Here is a 21,387-nt window from a genome sequence, read left to right as displayed (position 1 = left end):
ATTTATATACATAAACTGCTACTGTTTATAACTGAATTTTGTTTGCTTACTCTAACTTTCAAATCATAGAAAATTATATTATGCAGACTACTCTTTTTATTATAGGTATATTATATTCTGATTCACTAGCTATAGTCACAAAAAATAAACTATTTGATTAATGTCACCCATTTTTCTCATGATTAACAGTTTGCTATTCCACTATGCTGTATTATTTAATTTTGTCTATGCTTCTAAACACATTTTAAATTTATTTTGCAGATGTGTTGACATTATATAAGTTTGCTATAAATCAGGGATAGTACAGGAAATGGAGAAGCCAAAGAACTTATAGGTACATGAACTAAGGAGGGGAATGAAGGTAGGAGGTGGGGTGCAGGGCAGAGGTGTATAAAGTAGGCAGATGGGACAGCTGTAATAGCATAATCAATAAAATATATTTTTAAAAAAAGCAAATCAAAATAGTCAAGGGATGTAATGTACAGCATAGGGAATACAGTCATCAATATTATAATAACTATGTACAGTGCCAGGTGGGTACTGAAAATATTGGGAGGAACAATTTATAAAGTCTGACTGTCTAACCACTATGCTGTATACCTGACACTAGTACAAAATAATGTTGAATGCAAACTGTATTGAAAAAGAAAACAAAAAAAGGAAACTCATCCACATTGGGATTCCATACAAAGGAGCATGCTAATTTACCCAGATGCAAAAGAAGTCACAAGAGATCATACTTGTTACTTAAGTATTTGGGACCCAGTTCTAACCTGTCTTAATATAGCCATGAAGTGGGAAATCCAATTAGCAGCATGATTTTTACTCTTCTGTGAGTTCATGTGAATATTACAAAGTGTCCATCTTTTGTATTTTTTGGAAGAACATAATAAGAAATGAAAAGTTTGGAATAACAAAGGTTTGGTTGACAGGTTTTAACTCTCAGTACTTCTCTGCCCTCACTGTCATAAAACCCTTACTATTCTCCAGTAAAAGGAAAAGACAACAGAATACAACTCACTCCTGGTATTACATTTATCTTCTCTACCAGCATCCTTCTACCTGTCTTTACTAACTTCACATGACTCCAGTCACCACTTGCACTTGCCTTTGCCACATCATCTCAAATTACTTGTGAATTAACTACTCTGATCTTTCCCAAACAGCCCCCTGCAGTTTTCGTATGTCACAGGTTTCACAACTGTCTTCCTCTCCAGCACAAGGGCATCCACGTCCCTCTCTTCTCTCCCTTGGCCCTCACAGCCACTCGCTCACCAGTCCTGTTCCGTCTCCATGTGTCTTTACTATCTATCTACCTTTCCTCTTCTCATTCCTTTAACAAATATTTATTGAACTCTGGCTGTGTCAAGCACTATGACAAGTGCCAAGGATGCAAAAAGAGGTGGCAGAGTTTTTCCCTTAGAGTCTGTATTTCGTTGCCACTGTGCTAGTTCAGGTCTCTACGACCTCAGGCCTCAATTATGACCGTAGCTGGGTCTTCCTGCTTTCAGTTTTCCCCTACTTTGCAAACATATGTCTGAAAGCTCCCATCTGTTTTTATCTTGTCACTTCTCTTACACTGGTGATTTTAATGGCTGCTCCATATAATGTTCAAACTCCTTCACTGACTGTTCAAAGAACTTCATGGATTGGCAATAGTTTCTGACAGGTTTTAGACAGTGAGCATGAACTAATAATCCCCTTCTTGCTGTTAGAATTCCAGCAAATGGCAGGGAGATTATAAGGGAGTACCCTGGATTTGGACTTTATTAGGAGTAAGAGAAAGGAACTGTACACCCTTGATTGGAGAAATTTGACTACAAATGATTATTTTAGGGTGGTTTATTTAGACTGTATGCAGGATGGACTGAAAAAGAGAGACTGAAAGGAACAAGTCCTGTATTGAGGTTAACAATAAGAATGTTTGATTTAAGGTGTTCTAAGTTTGAATCCTAGCTCTGCTGCTAACTCCGTGGCCTTGGCCAAGTTAAATTTCCAAGTATCAGTTTTCTTTCCTATAAAACTGGGATAATCATTTCTACTTTACATTATGTGGTACACAGTAATTACTCAGTAAACAATAGGTGTCACTGTTAATAAATTTACATAACAGTGAGTCAGTACAAAATTTTTTTACATCTATGGGCTGCTCTCAGGGGACTTGTCAAGCTTGCTCATGTTTCAAGTGCTAGAGCAAAATTTTTCCTTAATACCAGTTATTTTTTAAATTTATACTTTTATGTAATTATCTATCAAATGCTGGAAGGGAAATGTCCACTTACTATATATTCTTTCCAAAAGAAAATTGTTGACTAGATTTTAAAGAATATGTAGTCTTGAGAAAACCATAGATGTCTAAACTAAACTATACAGTAAGTAACACAAATGCTGTTAACTGAAAGAGGTAGGGCAGGATAATTTGTACATCCGTCAGTTAATTAAACCCTGATTGGTGCAACATGCTTCATGTAACACTTACAGTGAATCCCGTGTTACTCTGAATATATTTATGGCCTCCCACTTGCCACTTGTAATTTGAATAGCGTTTTCCTATAAAAAGACAAACATTATGTTGTGTGAAGCTGAGTGTTATTTGAGCAACCTCAAGTGAATGATCTTTGAGGAGATAAATCTTGGAAGGAACATACCACATTGTCTTTGATATAGTGAATATGTTTGTAGCCATCTTTGTCGCTAAATATTTTGTAGTATGAAGTGGCATCATAGCTGAAAACTGGTGCTGAAACAAAGAACTGGAAAAAAAAACCCAGAGGTTATGTTCAAAAGGCAAACCAAACTAAAACTACAGGTTTTTAAAAAGCAACGTATATAGGAACCAGAATGCCTTCCCTCCCCTGCCTTCCATCACTCACATCTGAAATTGCATCTTTTAGCTAGACAGCTTTTCTAGTGATTCTAATAGGCACTTACATTTTTCAACTACTGTTTAATTGCTACCTCACACCCCTGGGTTTAAAATGTTTAATTTGATTGAGTTTCTATGTTCTGAGATTATGTACTTTGAAATAGAGTTAAAACAATCATATGTGAATGTTAATATTAACCAAGTCAAATCTTCAAAATGTGGTATTTGACCAAAATGTGACTCTTATGAAGGCTGATGACCCTTTTAATTCTTGATTTGTCCAGTGCCAAGTACCTAATATGAATGATTCAATGAAGACATTTTAAAGATTAAAATATCATGACCTGCTAGCCACAGTTTTAAGGGAGAGACTTGAGATAAAAATGTTACGTAGGACAAGCAAATGGAGGGTTTACTCCTTGAGCTCATTAGCACCCTGATTTTTTCCCAGGGACCCTGCTGGGAACCCCTTAATGACCTAAGGAGTCCCTGACACTCACCTCCATTGTGCCCTGGAGCCCAGCCAGCCACACTTCAACATCCTGAGTGGTACAGATAACTAAAATCCTGCTGATGTCCTTACAACCGATTTTAGTTGGCAGTTTTTCCCATTATGAGTATAGCCTTATCAGGTTTTGAAAGAACAGGGAAGTGGTGAAAGGCCTGCACAAGGGAGGAGCTAGTCTATATCACTCAGAGTCAATATTCCCACACATAATCCAAACCCAGCTCTTTCTAGCTGAGTGCCTACAAATTGCAGTGAACCAAGATGTTCAGCTCCTGTAGAACTGACTGAGCAACAACAACCAAAAAACTACCAGCATCTTTTAGCTACAAACACCTGTCCTGCTGACATCCAGTCTGAGACTCCTTTTTGAGCAAAAAGAGAACAAGGGAAGTTGATGTTTGCTTCTTTAGTGATGGCCCCATGTGTGATCTGATACTTGGTGCTTTCTGATAAAATTGATGGGTATGATTGTGATTTCAAAATGCAACTCACTTGATGTGGTATTTGCAGTGTTCTGAATAGTATTCCCTAAAATTTGTTTCCATCCAGAACCTGAAAAGGTGACTATCATAGACCAAATGTTTGTATTTCCCCTAAATTCATATGTTGAAACCTTCCCCCAATAAGATGGTATTAGGAGGTAATTAAGGTTAGATGAGGTCATAAGGTTGGAGCCCTCATGAGTGAGACTAGTGCCCTCATAAGAATCACCACAGAGTTTGCTTTCTTTGCTCTGCTCTCTGCTACATGAGGATACAAGCTCTTGGCAGTCTGCAACTAGGAGCGCTTTCCCTAGCATCTGACTATGCTGGACCCTGGTCTCAGACTTGCAGCCTCCAGAACTACGAGAAATAAATTTCTGAGGTTTGTAAGTCGCTCAGGCTATGATATGTTCTTAAAGCAGCCCAAACTAACGAAGATAGTGACGCTATTTAAAAATAGGGTCTTTACAGATGTAATCAAGGTAAGAATCAAGATGTGATATTGGAATAGGATAGTCCCTAAATCCAATGACTGGTGTCCTCACAGGAAGAGGAGAGGACCCGAAGAGACACAGAGAGATACAGGCCATGCGGAGATGAAAGCAGGGATTGGAGTGATTTAGCTGCAAGGTCAGCAAGTCCAAGGACTGCCAGCAGCCACCAGAAGCTGGGGGAGGCAAGGGAGGAATCTTTCCTGGAACTTTCAGGAGGAGCATGGCTCCACCAACACCTTGACTTTGGACTTCCAGTCTGCAGAACGGTGAGGGAATGAATTCCTGGTGTTTTAAACCACCAAATTTGTGGCACTTTGTTACAGCAGCCCCAGAAAACTAATACAGTGTCCTAATTCCTATCGCTTTGGTATAAAAGTAATAAATCTTTAACAAAATGGCAAATGGTATCATGAGAAAGGACTGTTTCCTTGCATGATCTCCTTATTAGCTTTATTAATAAAACCATCCTTGGTAGGATTTTGTATATTGAGACTAATAACTCTAAGTGAAGTTGATAGCCCAGAGTCCCAGGTATAGGAAATTCTGATCTGCAGTTTTGTAGACAGAATTTCATTAGTGTATGTCTGGCAAAAATCTTTCTTTTATTTTAGAATGAAGTTCTGCCTTCTTAGCAAACGGTGATAGACTTACTTAGTAGTAACCACTTCAGAGCGCCTCCCTCTCACTCACGGCCAAAGTAGAAAACTGGCTTATGTTGTCTTAACCACCAGAAAGGAGCCGAGGTCACAAAATATTTTGTGGTGTCAGAATAAAAAAAAATGTTTCCTCCCAATTGCAGTCAGTTGAGAACCTTGAAAAAAGTTTTCGTTCTTGATTAAAACTTAAAATGTTATTTTCACTGAATATAAAAATGACAGGGCAGAGTGCTATGTCTTAAAATATTAGAATTAGGCAAACAGGAAGAATATTTTTTGCTAAGCAAAGACTGTTATCTTTTCCCTTTTTACTGCGCACATCAAAGATAACTGCTTTAGATGAACAGGTAACTTAGGTGAGGTAAAGAGAGTGTGAAATATTTCCTCATTCACTTTAACAGAGCTAGATCCACAATGCATTTTTACTTAAGTGCTTCTGGCAACAAGTCACACCTGGACCCTAGATAATCATATAATGAGGTAGTCCTTGGTTTTAACCAGGCCTCTTCACGGGTCACTTTATCTCGCTTAAATTTTTTGTTAAATTACTCATCTCCATGTGCAAAGCCATTTAAAACATTTTACTTGGGAAGTAAGACTATTTACCACCAGATAATTTTTTGCTATGGTTGGCAAATGACCTGAGGTCCTACTTACCTAAGGTTGATGCCTAAACTGAGTCCACATTTAGTAAAGCACAGACTTTCAAGCATCAGGTATAAAATTTATTTTTCCAAACTGAGGGATTTTGTCAACAGCCTAAAAGAGGTGTAATGTATCGCTTAATTATTTTGAAATGACTTAAATGTGGCTTTGCAGTCTAAGCATTATGCTTGTCGTGTTCTCCCAAAATTTGGCAATTAAATTCCAGATTCCTTGATTCAATCCTTCCCCTTCCTTGTCTTTTCTCTACAGAGCAAAAAGAGACTTATTTAAAGTGAATTTGTTGTTGTTTTTCTGATCAAATACTGAAAAAGTTAGTCTATTTTCTCCAAGTTGGAACATGGGTTATCTCATGCTGGAGGAAAGAAATAGGTAAAGTTCTGCAGCAACTGTTTGCTAGTTTTGCACCTGCAAATAAACAGGTCCATTGCTTTTAGCAAGTCGTTTAATCTCACTTTTCTAATCCATAGGTAATCTCTGAAGGCCTTTTTCATTTTAAATCTCTTTGACAAGTTCTAATGGAAGAACTCTAAAACTGCTCTTTAAATTTATATTGACTAGCCTGTACACTTTGTCCACACTCCTCATAAATATTACCTGAACAACTGTCGAAAAGACGTATTTCTGGGCAATTTTATTAAGTCACTGATCTGATTATCAGTCAAAGGAAGCTGTGTGGCACACTGTGACAAATAAGTTATGACTGTGCCAAGTTGTACCATGACTTTTTCAAAAGACATGTCTGAACATACAAAATCAAATGAATGACCTCAGCAAAACAGTTGCCTTGGGAGAATGTGGACTTACTCTTAAAAGCTATCATTGCAAACATTTTTGACAATTCCCCTTCTGGTATTTAGAAAGTTTATTGACTGTGAAATAAATTTTAAGAGATTCAGATAATTTTTCTCAGTAAATAAGAAAAATAATGTTTCCCAATAGAATTCTAAAGCTATAGATATTACAAAGATCTGGTACAAAAGCATATGTTGCAGGTAAATAATTTATTTATTCACTAGATTTATTTTGGCATGACTTTTGATTTAATGTAGGACCTCATCTTCCCTCAAATGACATATATGTTCCTCCACTGAGGGTATTTAAAACAGTGTTCTATAGCTTTAGAAGGCAATTTGTTTATTCATTCATTCATTCATTCATTCATTCACCCATTTATCCAGCTATTGCTTGCTGAGATCAAAAGGCTGGTGATGCCCTGGCCTGGTGGCTCAGTTGCTTGGAGCATCGTCTGTACACCAAAAAGTGATGGGTTCAGTTTCCAGTCTGGGCACATACCAAGGTTGTGGGTTTGAACCCTGGTTGGGGGCATAGGTGACAGACAAGCAATTCATCTCTTTTTTTCTCTCTTGCTCTCAAATCAATAAACATACCCTGAGATGAGGATTTTTTTTAAAAAGTTGTTGCTATACAGATTGTAAAAATTGATAGGATGCAATTGTTGACCTCAAGATACTTATTAATAGAAGATATCAAAAGATGCACTTTAAAATATTTCAGAATGTTTTGAACCCTGGTAACGTTTTTAAAATAAATATGTATGAATTCCTAAAATTGTGTCTTTGAGAAGGTTATAGTATCATTGTTCATCTGTTTGTAAAATCATATCACTCATGTTCCTTTATAGTACCCTTAGTCATATTTGTCATCAGGGAGAACACAACTAAAGGAAGTTTCAAATCTTTCTTCCCTCATTCTTTACTGGAAATCTTTATAATGGGAGTGAATTCATGGATTAACTTTCCCCTTTCCTCAAGTTTTCAAGCACTGATCTAAGAATTACCTTTCTGGAAGATGAGCTTCTGATTGACCAAGAATCTAAAAAATTTAGAAAGTCCTGTTCTTTCACTGAATACTAATTTTTTCTGTGTTACTTAGAACAGTGACAAAGAGTAAATTCAAGTAGAGCTTTCCCATTGTTTTATGACTTACACTTATCCTTGTTATTTTGTTATTTTTAGAATATAGTTTACATTTATTGCATATAATTCTTTAGCTAATAAATAGCAGTGAAGACTGAGTAAACATATGCAAGTTAAAAACACTGGATCCAAAAAAAAGTACAATAGAGTTTTTAATATATGAAGACTTTTACTTTACAATTTACTTTCTGCTTACCCATTTTAATTCTGAATTTTTGCAAGACTTAACATCTTAGAATTGGCTTCTGAATTTTTTTATTGTCCTTGTATTATGGGTTTATGTGTTAAACCAAGTCATAAGAATTAATTCTTTCATTAAATGTGCCCAAATCTCAGAGAAATAACCTTTTTTTAAAAACCCAATGATGGCTGATTTTAATCATATATTTGTGTTAAGTGACAGCAACCACACAATATTCACTTATGTCTTATTTTGTGTATTTTATATAGAATGTAAGATACAATTGATATTTTCCTAAAACATAATTGTTTACACTGAAAATCTCTGTAAATCACTGAATAAAACTATTTCCAAAAATCCAGATATAAATGATCACAAACCATAACAAAACACACATTTTTCTATTTGCTACCATTTTACTTAAAACCTAGACTAAGTGTATTTATATATGTATATATGTTTATATATATAAATTTATTTATTTATTGTAGCTTATAATAAAATTTGATAAGAAGTAGGCTATCTCTAAATTACCAAGGATACCCAATGTATTTATTTCTTCTTGAGTTCAAATTACTAATGATTATTAAGATCTTTTAAGGCAGGTCAGGGATTACTTCTCCTTTTCAAAATGATCTTTATTGTATTTGTTTAAGAAGTAATAATTATGAACATCAGAGAGTCAGTTGAAAAAGTTATGGTTGGAACACGAGGAATTCTAAGTATATAGACATTGAAGTGTCTGGTACGAAATTGCCAAAGAGATCACTACTGTTGGGTTTTTTACTTTGATATTTTTTTCTACAACAAAAAGTATAAATACATTTCAAATAGTTCTTTGATAGCAGAGAATCTGTTGAGTTTCATTAAAATATAAAGAAAAGATAGCAAAATCATACTCCACCAGCCCATCCAGTTCTGCTTTCTTCTACATGCTCCTGGGTCTAAAAGAAAAAAAGAGCACACCAAGCATAGCATTAGGCAGACAGTTTTTCCTAAATATAATCTGGACATTTGAACCAATTATGCTGCTTCATCAGAGTGTAGTATTACTAGCCAACTAACTTCACACTTGAGTTTCAGATGACTATTTTCAAAATCTTATACAACAGCACATGTATAATCTAAAGCCTAGATTTTACTGCAAACCTTTAATATTCTGGTTAAACTTCCTATGACATAGTGACTGGAATTATTACAAAATTAATGAAGGTCTAACACATCCCAAGTACTTGGTATCATATAGGTAAAAAGGCACTTTACAGTGGAGTTCAGGTTATTTTTTTTCTTTTCTCAGTCTTATAAAATAGGTAGGAATCTTAAAATTTGCACTAAAGCTTATTTTGGTGTATATTTTGGCTTAATACAAACAATCATTCATTGAACAAACATTCCATAAGCCTGAAAATATGAGTAGGCTTTTCTGGACAAATAATTAGAGAAAGCTTAGTAAATAAACTACAGGTGGTTCAGTATGCTGAGTGAAGAGTGACTCTGGGAAAGAGAAGATGTGGTTGGATCCAAGATATCCACAAGATCTCCGAGAAACTTTTATACCACTCTAAGAAGTTTAAATTTCTCCTTAGGTAAATCCTTTGATTTGGAAAACATAACTGTGAACATTATATAGAAAATAGATTAGAAGTGGGTAAGATAGAAAGAGGAAGAGAGATTGGTTGGAAGGCTACTGTCCTATAAAGACCCAAATCTAGGTTGTGTTAGTGATGGAGCAGAGAAGATGTATCCAGAGATATTTAAACGTTTAAATTTTTGGAATGAATTTGACAGGCAACTAGTAACCAAAATCTCTGTTATAAATAAAAATTACTTAAAGAGAATAAGCAGAGAGTTGTGACAAAGATGTAAGATAATTAATAACTATTTCTTCTTTGCTAGTACTATAGCAAGGCTACATTTCCCAGGGCCCCTTCCAGTTGGATGTGGTCATGTGGCAAGTTCTAACCAATAGTGTGAGAGCAAAAGTGACTTATGCTACTTCTAGACCTAGTCTATAAAAATCTCCCATATGTGATCCATATTCTTTCTTCCCATCCCCCAGATGGATGTTGATGGTCAGGTCTGAATAACCTTGGACTAGCATCAGGAGTTGCTGGATGAAGAGAGGAGAAATGCCATTACCTGAGATCTAGTGACTGTGTAGGGCAGCACACCCCACCCCTCTAAACTCTCACCAGTCTCCACTTACACTTTTTTAGACTCACTATTAGATGTGTACATAAATGTACAAAAAAATTCTACTCTCTTAATCCACTGAATTATTGGAGCTGGTCTGTTATTATAGCTGTTAGCCTACCTTGCAAATATGTTAACTTGGAGAATAATAAGGTTACTAGAGAAGTCAGAAGAAGAAGAGATGGAGAGAAAAAGAACAGTCAGTGAAGTAGAAAGAGGACCACGAGGTAAGTACTGTCATAATTAAGCAGTACAAATAGTTACAGGATATCCATAAGGATGTAAAGTACAGTATAGGAAATGAAGTTGCCAAAGAACTTATGTGAATGACCCAAGGACATGATCAATAGTGTGGGGATTGCCTGAGGAAGTGGGGGGTCCTCAATGGAAAGGGGCAAAAGGGGGACAATTGGGACATCTGTAATAGCATAATCAATCAAATATAATTAAAAAACAGAGTGTAGTTTAAATTTTCTCCTATAGGGGTAAGCCAGTGCCTCAGACAGAACAAGACTTGAAAAAATAGTGAAATTTTTGATTTGTTACTTTTAGCCATAAAGATGAAATTGATTTTAATCCCCTTTTCAGAGAAGGAAGAACAATATGAAAGATGTTTCTTCCCCAAGTTATAACTTTCTTAATGAATTTCATTAAAATAATTATATTGTAAGTAATTATGGCCAGTTTCACTTTTTTGTTTTGTGTATGTCTTCAAACATTAATAAAATGTTGCCAGGTGACTTAATCTTAAATGTTATTTGTTTTAAACACACACACACACACACACACACACACACACACACACACACACAACACCATGAGTCTGGTTGCTAGAAAATTTGATGCTCTATTGTTCTTAAATCTAAAAATGTGTTCCATGTATTTATCAGATAATTTTGAAAAAGAGATTGTTTTGAGATCCTAAATTCATTCAAACCTGGTATTCTAAATGTAATTACTGTTTGGGGCCAAAAACTAAAGTTGGTATTTCAGGGAATTCCACATCTTATTGAATGAGCATCTATATGTTCTATCAGTTTGGATTAAAGTTGTCACTGGCTTTGATAAATTAGAATTTCAGATTCCAAAGCAATTACAGTTTTTAATTGCCTGGTTTTAAGAGCTAAAAATGATATCTAAATGACCAATTTTATAGTTTTAAACTAAAAAATTAAAACAATAATTTCTAGCACCCAGGTTCAATGAAAACATCAAGGCTGACTAATCAGAACAATGGTTTCTAATTAACTAACACAATGAAGTTAATTCTCTCTTTTTTATTTTTGCCTATGATACTGCATTAAGGCTAACATCTTTCTGCTTTGTATATCAAAATATAAATAAGATAAAAATAAGCTTCTAACATATTTCATCAAAATTAGTCAAGCTTGTTACAGACACAGTAGTGATTTAAAAAATATTTTTAGCCTGAGTAACTTGACTATTATAGTCCTGATATATTTCCAAACAGATTCACAGGATTTTTTCCTTGCAAAACATAATGTCCTAATTTCTAGATAGAACTCAGTGATTTACTTTGATTGCCTGTGCTTCTTTTCTTACTTATAAAATAGGTTTACCCTACATTTGGTTTAATTAAACATTTCTTTATAATTAGAAGTCTCATGAAATGTACCCGTCAAATTTCCTATTTAAAGAAAGCATTTTTGTATTTCTTAGTCTCTAATGTGAGTGCTTATGAACAAGCATATTTTAAAGCTTTTAGATTGGTGAAATAGTTTCCTGACTCATTAATTCAACAGATTATGTTTGGATTTGAGCAATAAAAACAATTAAAACTCAACAATAAATCTGTGCCTAATTTTTGAGTTTTTTTCTCCCTAAAATTAGCACAGTATGGAGGGCCCTCCTAAGATAGGACTGCAGGATAATTTGACCTAATAGTTTATCTCATTTTCTCTTATCTACTTTTGATTTTAAAATAAAAAAGTTTAGCTTTCTTTTGATAATATCCATTTCCTTTAGAATTTTTATTTTTGATTTTTGACATTGAATAGAATGTGCCATTATTTGCATATTATCTCAGTTCTTTTGAATAGAACATAGCTATTTTCCTTATAGACCCAACTTATCTCTTCATCTTCAGTATTTTTCATTTTTGGACTGCCAATTTTGTAATCGCAAAAGGATGAATTTCCATTCTAATTCAGAACCAAATACCTGATTTTTCCAAAGTAATGTTATTTGATTTAGTTTTGTTTTCTATTCTAAAACCAATGCTAAAGCATTCAAGGAAATAAGTCTCATTTATTTAATGGAAATAGTGAACTTGTAAATAGAGAATGTTTTGTTTTGTCTGTTTTTGTAAATCAGGAGTCAAATGCAGGAGTCAAAATCAGGAGTCAAATGCAGGAGTCAAATTCTGGCTATGTAATATAACTGTTAGCTATAAGTCAGTCCCCACTACTAAACTTTCATCTTCACAAAGACACCTCTGCAATTTTAATGTAACCTACCTTAGGACACTCCCATGTCTGCCAGTCTTCCCTGAAATCACATATAGACAAGACTGAAACATTCTGAATTCTTTTTAGCCACTGCAGGCATATTCGGTCATCAGTAACCCATGTGAGCCAAGTGAAATAATAATCACTGCAAGTAAGTCAAAACAGAAAGTCACAACCATAAACCAACATTACATTCAAATAATTTCTTCATTTTGGCTTGTTAAGTGATGTATTTTATTATTATTAAATATTCCATTGATAAGGAAGGCAAAACTGTCCTGTCTCTGCAGGGTAAGTTTAAATATATCTGCTGACATTTAAAGAATACCTATTAGAGAGTTCATTTATCTAATGGAATTATTTAAAAATTCCATTATTGGGGAGTTTCTTCCCCAATTTGGACTTTGATATTTTAGAAAAGAACTTAAGGCACAAAGCTAAAGCTACTGATTAATATACAGGAAAAAAAGCATTAAATTAGCTATTTTGCATAGGTCAACTCAATTTTTCACCTTTTAACTAGTTGAGAGAGCCAAGTGTGAAGTATCACCTTTCTCTCCAGGCAGGTTTGTGTTGGAAGCCTGGTTGTCCATGGTCAGGGAGTGAAATTTGGGTTAATATAATAATCAGAGAGATGCATACAAAGTAACTCAATGGTGCTTGGCACATAGTGGATGCCAGTGAATGGTAGCAATGCTTATGTGGCTCTGAGGATGAACTTGCAGATAAAAACACATCAATATAAATAACCCACAGAATTTTGGACACTGATGTAAATCACAGAGCTTCTAGGAGTCTCTAGCTCATCTGCTAGATGGATGAGCTAGATCTTCTACTAGTTAATATTACCTCAGGCTTGTTACCTAGTATATCTTTGCCACTGTTTCTATATAAAATGGAAATGAAAATATTACCAGTTTTAATGGTTGCTGTAAAGATTTGCTGAGTCCTCAAAGTGCTTAAGAACTATGCCTGCTACATAGTGAATGATCAAAAATGTTAGTTATCCCTGTTAAATATATCGTTAGTATTTTACAGATGGTCAAACAAGCCTCTTGACTTGACATGATGCTCTTTCATCATTCCCTTTGCAGCCTAAGGAGAATGACACACACACACATGCACAAAGATGCATTTAGTCAAGCTTTCATCAGTTAGGTTAGGGTGGGAAATAATGGATAACTAAAAAAATTAAAGATATTTTTGATTAGCCAAGACTAGATTTACCTTGGCAAGACCCAGCAAAAGTCTGATGAGGCTCTTTCCCATATAGTGAACTTTTTGTAAAGATTTTATTTATTTATATTTACACAGAGAGGAAGGGAGGGAGAAAGAGATTGAGAGAAACATCACTGCGTGGTTGCCTCTCTCACACCCGCTCTGGGGACCTGGCACACAACCCACGAATGTACCCTGACTGGAAATTGAACTGGCAATCCTTTGGTTCACAGGCTGGAGCTCAATCTACTGAACCACACCAACCAGGTCCATACTAGTGAAATGTTTGGTCATGTTATACAGCTGACTTGTCTCTTCATGAAGCAGGAGAGAAGCCAAGCCTTGGTTGGTTAGGATTTGGGAAGTGGTAAGGAGGTCCACCAGGCAGACTTAGGGACCCCTTCCTTTTATCGACTTCAGCCAGAGTGACCACAGAGGACTAATGGAAGGCTGGAAGGTTGCTGTAATTGGGACTAATCAAACGAGATCCCCATAGGGCACCATGCTGGGGAAGTGAGGATGCTTCCTGTCCCTGTCTCCCTATTCCCAAATAATTAATTCTACAACAAGTAATTGCAAGCAGACTGCATTCTACTTAAAAAGGTAAAGATCTGCAGAAGATCAGTTGGTCTTCTCTTGTTTACATGTGATAGGCATGACCTACAAACCCTGGGTTGGGAAGAAAGTGGCCAGACTTGAAAGAAGCCAGGCTGAGGATGTATATAATTTTTACTATTGACCTATTGGTTTCAAGTTGACAATCATACATCAGAGGTAAGTATCATTTAGGTTGTTCACTGTGGTCATTTTTATACATCTAAAAAGTACTAATATATTTTTTAAAAATTTAAGAAACATACTTGTGATTTTTACTTTTGCCTATATTTAGCTTTGAATGCTAATATTATTTATTTTTGCTTATAGTATATATACTCATTAACAACTCACTAGAAAAGAAGTACATACACTGATTAAGAAATTGTGTTAAACTTCAGTTTCTGGAAAGTATCTGAGATGAATATACCTTGCGGCTATCATTGCTGGAACTGGCACTTCTGTGGGACCTGCGTATTCAGGGTAAGTGGTATCAATAATAAATATTCGAACAACAGGATTCTTAGCTCCAGCCTGCCAAGAAAATGGGGATAAAAAAGCTCATAAAATTCTAATTATCACCAACATTTTCAAGACACTTTAGGAATTTAGGCATATTTTCATAAGCTAAAAATGTTAAGTATATTACTGTTGAAAACATTCTACTTTCAACACAATGAGGAATTTTATTTCAATTTTACTTGTAGGACAATTACAAATATTATGTCAACCAGAGTAAAAACACATATTTTAAGCAATTAATGAGGGCCCTTTGATTCATCAAAAAAAAATAGTTTGGACATGAAAATGCAGTTCTGTAATCGATATTCTTTTTTTTTGTAATTTTAAGACAGATATTTCCTATTATTATTATTTTTATTATAATTTCTCCGTGTGCTAGGGTGAATGCAGAGGTGGATTGGTGTTGGGAGAAGAGTGTACAAATAAATAATGAAAGATATGTTTTGCTTTTACCCTATAATTTGGTCCAGACAATCACTACTCAGTCTCCTAGCTGGTTATATTGCTACTGCTATCATCTCTCCAAAATTAGGAAAATTTCACCTCCAAATAAAGGTCTATGGAATTTATATTTTTCTTGTTTTGTGCTTTCTATGCTATTATATACCCTGAATAGTATATGACAGTATAGTTCACACTCAGCTTTTTATATTTTCTGTTATTTTACCACAGAAAAAGAGAATCTTGTAATTGTTAAATAACTTAAATCCCCAGTTTAGATAAGTAGTTTTAAATGACTCCGTGCTGTTGGCTTCATCTAAGGAATTGTCCAAGCTTTCCTCTGACCTCCCTTTTTTTTCAAGGCTTCGCTGGGACTTCTTAGTTCTGTCAAGCAGTCTCACCTCTTAGTCCATAGTCAGAGGATTCTGCAAGTTCAGTCTTTAATGAAACATTTGAATTCGGGTCCCAGCTTCTCTGCCAATGTCAGTTCCTCCCCAGGTCTGGGTTTCTTCATCTCTTCCTGCTCCCTTCCACCTTCCTAAAGATCCAAGTCCTTTTGCATCTTGGATTCCAAGTATCGCATCTCTCACTTCTAAGTATCTCCAGCTTTCAGACTTTATATACAGCCTTTGAGGGGTCTCCTACCTAAACACTCATCTTCTATCCTTTGGTTTTTCTCAAATAACTTTAAACACAGATTTTAGACTGTCTGGAATTTCTATTTCTGTCCCTATGGCCTCTTGGGCTCACTTTGGAACCCACTGGTGCGTATGCACACCTGCCTCATCTTTGTCACCTAGGGACCCATTGGATCCATCCACGACAGGGCTCCTCTGGCAAGTAAAAGCAATGGGAACAAAAGGACATTGAACTACATTCTAAAACCACTTTCACTCCTCATGCAAGAGGAGAATTTATTATTTGATCCCCTTTCAGATTTCTTTTCTAAATTGTTTGGATGCAATGCTCTTCACTGTGACCTGGCCATTCTCCATCTTCACATACAGGTCTCTTCTCTTTAACATGGGAATAATTCAAAAATATGTACACTGAAAGTTCTGGAATATTTATGCAAAAAACTTTGGGCTCACACCCTGTTTAATTCACTCAAGGCTCACAAACTTAAGCTACCTTGTATGTCCAGAAAAGATTATAACTCATACTTGCTTTTACCTGACTGAAACATCAAGTTCAACATTTGTATTCCCCAATCTAGCTTGCATTTACATGAGAATTCAAGAGGGAACTGAAAAACAGAACTTTACCCTGAATTTGGAGCATAAAATATAAAAAAATTAAATTTAAGTTAAGCTTGTTTTTTCTCCATGATCTAGACCATATGTTTTTCAAAGATTCTGCAATAGGATTTAGCAAGGACTACTTCATCCAGCACAGCCAGATGCCCAAAGCAACAGATGTCCACATAAATAATAGAGCACAGTACAATGTTTGCTTTACAATGCACAAGGATAAGAAGCTCTCCAAACTTGTTGATCCCACCTCTATTCATGGTATTGGTTGCTCATTTTGACACCAGGAAAATAGAAGCATCTGCTAAAAATATCCAACATACCTTTGGGTATGGAATATTTATTGTTCTAGGATATTGTTCATCACCATAATAGGAATAGGCAATAACTGGTATCTCTGTATCATTAAACTCTGCATATGCCAAAAATTTTCCATTAGGAGACCACCAAAGAGCATATTTTGTAGCAAGCATTTCCTCTGAAAAATAAATACTAGTATATTAATTATAAGTACAGCTTACTCTTAAAATCATTGTACATATTTCAAAATATATTGTATTATCCATTTGTCATCTGAAATAATTTACTTATGTAGATGTAACATATGCTATATTTTGGTTATTAAAAGAAAAATAATCTTTTAAGAATAGTTTATCCTTCTATCACTTATCAAACAATTAGTGTTCTTAGGATTTGACATTAATCAGAAATGTAATTTTTAAAGTACATAATAAACATATGAACAGGGATTCATTACATTAACAGGAATTAATTTTTCCCTTGGTGGCAGCTGCTGGTTCTTACTGTCACCTAAAATAGCCAAAACCAGGAAACTGTAATTATAATACAGAGTGACATAAACTAGTTGACTTTCTCTCCCCGGAATATTATTTTAAGAAACAGTTGAGCTATATATATTTTTAATAAAGGCAAAGATTAAAGCACATTTTAAAGTCCAGTTAAGTCCTGAATATTACAAGACCTAGAAAGAGGACAAAATTCACAAAAGTTTAAAAAATTAAGAATATTTTCCCACAAAATAAAATGTTCAGTTTTGGGAAAAAATATTTATTTCTCAAGAAAAAGCAAACCTGAGAAATGAACTAACAGCATCTAAGGACCATATCTTCTTGGAATATAAATTATTTCTCCCACTTTCTTATGCTCAGACAAACCCTACCAGCCCGATGAGGCTTTGTTCTTGCAGAACACTCACGTCCTGTCCATAACATGGATAACAGCTTTCAGAAATGCCACCACTCGTCTCGGGAACATACCACTCTTCTAAATGTTACTAAATGTATGCAATTATTCTCAATTAAAAGCTTAAAACGGCAGCAGTAGAAAAAGAATACACCTTACCTTCATAAACCCAGTCTGGGATCCCATTAAATATTTTATTTTCTTTTCCATTATATGTTATTTGAAAAGGTGGGTCTTCTGGTCTTTCTTTCAAATAGATATTGTTTTGATACACATAAGCCTGGAAGCGGGAGTATGCTAGTTAATAAGGGAAAATTCCACAAGAAATACAATTAAATCTGTGTATTTATGTTAATTATTCACCGAATGCCTTTTAAAAGAGTAGCAATCCAGATGCAAAAAGACTCACAACTAAAATAGAATTTTAATAGGTTAAAAAACCCAACCAGCTCACATTATCAGCAATTATTATTTTTAAAGGCTATATGAAAAAAAGAATAAAGTCTAATATTTTATTAGTGGTTTCATTACCCAAGTAAATAATTATGTATATTAACAGGAAGTAAAATAAATCTCTGAATATTAATAGCTAGCCAGATCTCATCTTTATTTAGAGTCCTTAAATAAGAGCTTGGACAAAATTTCATGTTGTCTGAAGCTAGTCTGGGAAACTTGTGAAAACCATATTTTTCCTGAGCTTTCTGGCACAACGCATTCTGGCTGAGTATAAGGATAAAGTTTCTGACTGCGATATTTAAAGAAGTCGATCCATGAGCTTGAGATTTTGCGGAATTCTCATATGGGTTTCAATTTATCATAACTCTTTGTTTTTAATCACTAAAAAATAGTAATAAATGTATTTTTTTCTTTCACACAAGGAAATTTAAGAAAGGCCAAAATCAAATGGCTCCTCTTTTATTTGAAGGATTAAACACTTTATAATTTAAACACTTACTAATTTACTTCCAACAGGAGACCAGCAAATATACTGAATTGGACGAGGAAGCTCATTTCTTCTTATAAAACCTCTAGAAGGAAAGACAGACAGAGAGAAAAATAAATAAATCTTGCTATTTAAAGCAAATAATATTCTGTGTAAGCAGAAAAAACAAGCAAATGATATAAATGAAGTTTCATCCTTTCTGCTTCTTCAAACTGAATAGAAAGAATGTGGTCACTTGGGACTTAAAAAAATGGGGTAGTAGTTGCAACTCTTTACTAGTTACTGAGAAGTCATTTACCTTCTCTGGGTCACCACTTTCTGACCTTTATAGCAAGGTAAATGGATTCAAGATCTATAGACTGCAAAAGTGGGAATCTCTAGGAAGTATCTAAAGAAACTCCCTCATTTTATAGAAAATAAACGTGAGGTTACAGAAATGATGTGACTTTTAAAAATCACATTGTTAGTTCTTGGCAGACCCCCAAATTACACTCAAGCCTCTAACCCTCATTTGCACACATTGGCTAAGATGGTCGCTGAAGTGCCTTCCAGCTCTGAAATTCTATAATGGTGTTGAAGTTCAATATGTACTCTTGCGCATTCCCATTCACAAGCCCCAGCTCTGTGAATGCATATGCATTTTGAATTTTTGAAAATAAGATGCCATTTGACAATCTCCCCAGGGATCTGACTTGCAATCAGAAACGGAAAGGAACATCTGATCTCAAGCTAAACTGAAAAACAGATCGTATATTGGGCAGTGTGCCTTAAGCTTGCAAAGTCCTACACCCATGGGGAAACTTCAAATATCCTTTCGGCCAGAAATCTCACTTTGATCCTTAGAGTCATCTTGCAAATACTCAGTAGAATGACTCCCACTGTGGAGCTTTTGTAGTTCTTAGCAAGAATGCGTTCAGGTTTTATGTGTTAAAGGGTCACAGGATGCTCTGCTTAAGTTTTAATTTTTATCTTTACGAAGATTTTATTAATAGTTTCACTGAATATGCTTCTGTGGAGACGCAAAGCAAGACCTACCTGGGGAACATTTGAAATCTTGCTCCTTAACATATGTTGTCAGTTTGGCTCAAATAAACTTTTATAAAACTTCTCAACAAAACAAAAAGACCTACCTCCAAGGTATAATATAAGAATTCTGAAGAAAGACTCCTCAGCTTCCTCTTCAAAACAATGTTTCCAACCTGGACCTGACACATGCCTGACATTTTTTTAAAATTTAATCTTTATTGTATTTTTTCCCACTACCATTTAGTTCTCATAATACCCCCTCCCCCAGCAATCACACACTGTTGTCCATGTCCATGAATCCTTTTTCCTTTTGCTGGATTCCTCCACCCCTCTAACCTCCCGGCGCCACTAGCTGTCATCTACTCCCCATCAATGAATCCGCTTTTCTAATTCTTTTAAACTCTGGAAACTGAGTGCTTGTAACACACATCACCTTGATGTAATGTATTTGGCCATGCAGCTTGAGACCTAGCAAACAATGAGGGAACACAGCACTGCACAGACCAGGTTTGACTGGACGAAGGGCGGTGCCCCGGGGGGAGAAGACCATTGGTGCTGCAAGGCAGTGCGGACTACCAGGGAGCAGTTCATGACACCAGGCCCCTGGAAGGTCCGGAACATAGTGAATGACATACGAGGGCACAGGCAAAGGAATGACCCAAAGAGAAAACATTCTTCACCTGGTTTACAATTCTGTCTCAAGCCCGCCTTTGTGTTACCTTTGACATTGTAACATTGCCTTATGTTGCCATATGCTGTGGAATCATCTATGCAGTCATGCAGACAGCGCCAAGCAGAAAATCTCAGCACACGGTCTCTTCATGACTGGCAAGTCACCACAGCTGCCATTTTCTGTGTTTTCTGAGTAATTAACAGTATGAGAGAAAGTGGAGGAGGCTGCTTTTCAAAGGCTGTTATCTCCTCAGTATTCCCTTCCTTCCTTGAAATGAGACCATCCTCATTTTCTCTGTGGTAGATTTTTATAGACTCTTCCGAGGCACGTGGAAGACTTGGAGTTGATAGCTTTCAATTTTGTCTTGAAGCTCAACAAATTTGTCATCCCTCACTTTCTAAATTATTGTATGTTAACTTAACAAACAAAACAATCTGGCAAATTAATAGTTGTGAAGAAAAAAAAAACAACAAAAGTGGTTTGATTAAATTCACTGTACAAAAGCTAAATATTTAAAATGATTCTAGGCCTTAAAACATACAAACCATGATGAAAACATTAGTATTGCCCTATTCTTTGGAATTTGTATACTTTTGTGAACCTCAACATAGGTAAAACTTGGAAAGTTTCAAATTGATTAAAAGAAAAATAAGAAAATGATTAATCCCTTTCTTTAGGCATTAATTAATTCAGTACAACTTGTTAACTGGATTGAAAGAGCAGATTCACTTCACTTGTCTAAATGTTTCTTGAGAGTAGGATTAGTGCCTTGAGTTCATTTGTATCCTCCCATATACACTTTCACACAGTAGATGCTCAATAAGTATCTCTTGAATTTGGTGACAAAGTGGATCAGACAAGATAGACTCAGAGTGTATTAGATAAATTTGTATACTACTTTATGTATTGGTTCCTATTTCTTAATTTGACAGTTTAAGAAGAGACGAATTATACTCTTTGGATAAAATTATCTATGGGACACTTACACAATGGAATACCACTTGGTCATAAAAAAGAAGAAAAATGTACCCTTTGTGACAGTATGGATGGACCTGGGAAACGTTAT

The 21,387-nt window shown here is 35.3% G+C and overlaps 1 protein-coding gene across 1 annotated transcript in view; it reads right to left on the bottom strand.

The window, feature by feature from the left end:
- LOC123833266 (fibroblast activation protein alpha) overlaps nucleotides 1-21,387 on the bottom strand; it is a 72,943-nt gene that overhangs the window by 30,922 nt on the left and 20,634 nt on the right. Inside the window, 8 exon segments of the mRNA XM_045861421.1 lie at nucleotides 2,480-2,550; nucleotides 2,649-2,753; nucleotides 8,690-8,734; nucleotides 12,461-12,596; nucleotides 14,694-14,797; nucleotides 16,800-16,954; nucleotides 17,839-17,959; nucleotides 18,635-18,707. Of these exon segments, the coding sequence (XP_045717377.1) occupies nucleotides 2,480-2,550; nucleotides 2,649-2,753; nucleotides 8,690-8,734; nucleotides 12,461-12,596; nucleotides 14,694-14,797; nucleotides 16,800-16,954; nucleotides 17,839-17,959; nucleotides 18,635-18,707 (810 nt within the window).

This window comes from Phyllostomus hastatus, unplaced genomic scaffold (assembly GCF_019186645.2).
Source record: "Phyllostomus hastatus isolate PE091 unplaced genomic scaffold, TTU_PhHast_1.1 phas_contig_1, whole genome shotgun sequence".
Classification (NCBI taxonomy): Eukaryota; Metazoa; Chordata; class Mammalia; order Chiroptera; family Phyllostomidae; genus Phyllostomus; species Phyllostomus hastatus.
Note: the sequence above shows the minus strand (reverse complement) of the source record. Positions and strands in the feature narration are given on the sequence as shown.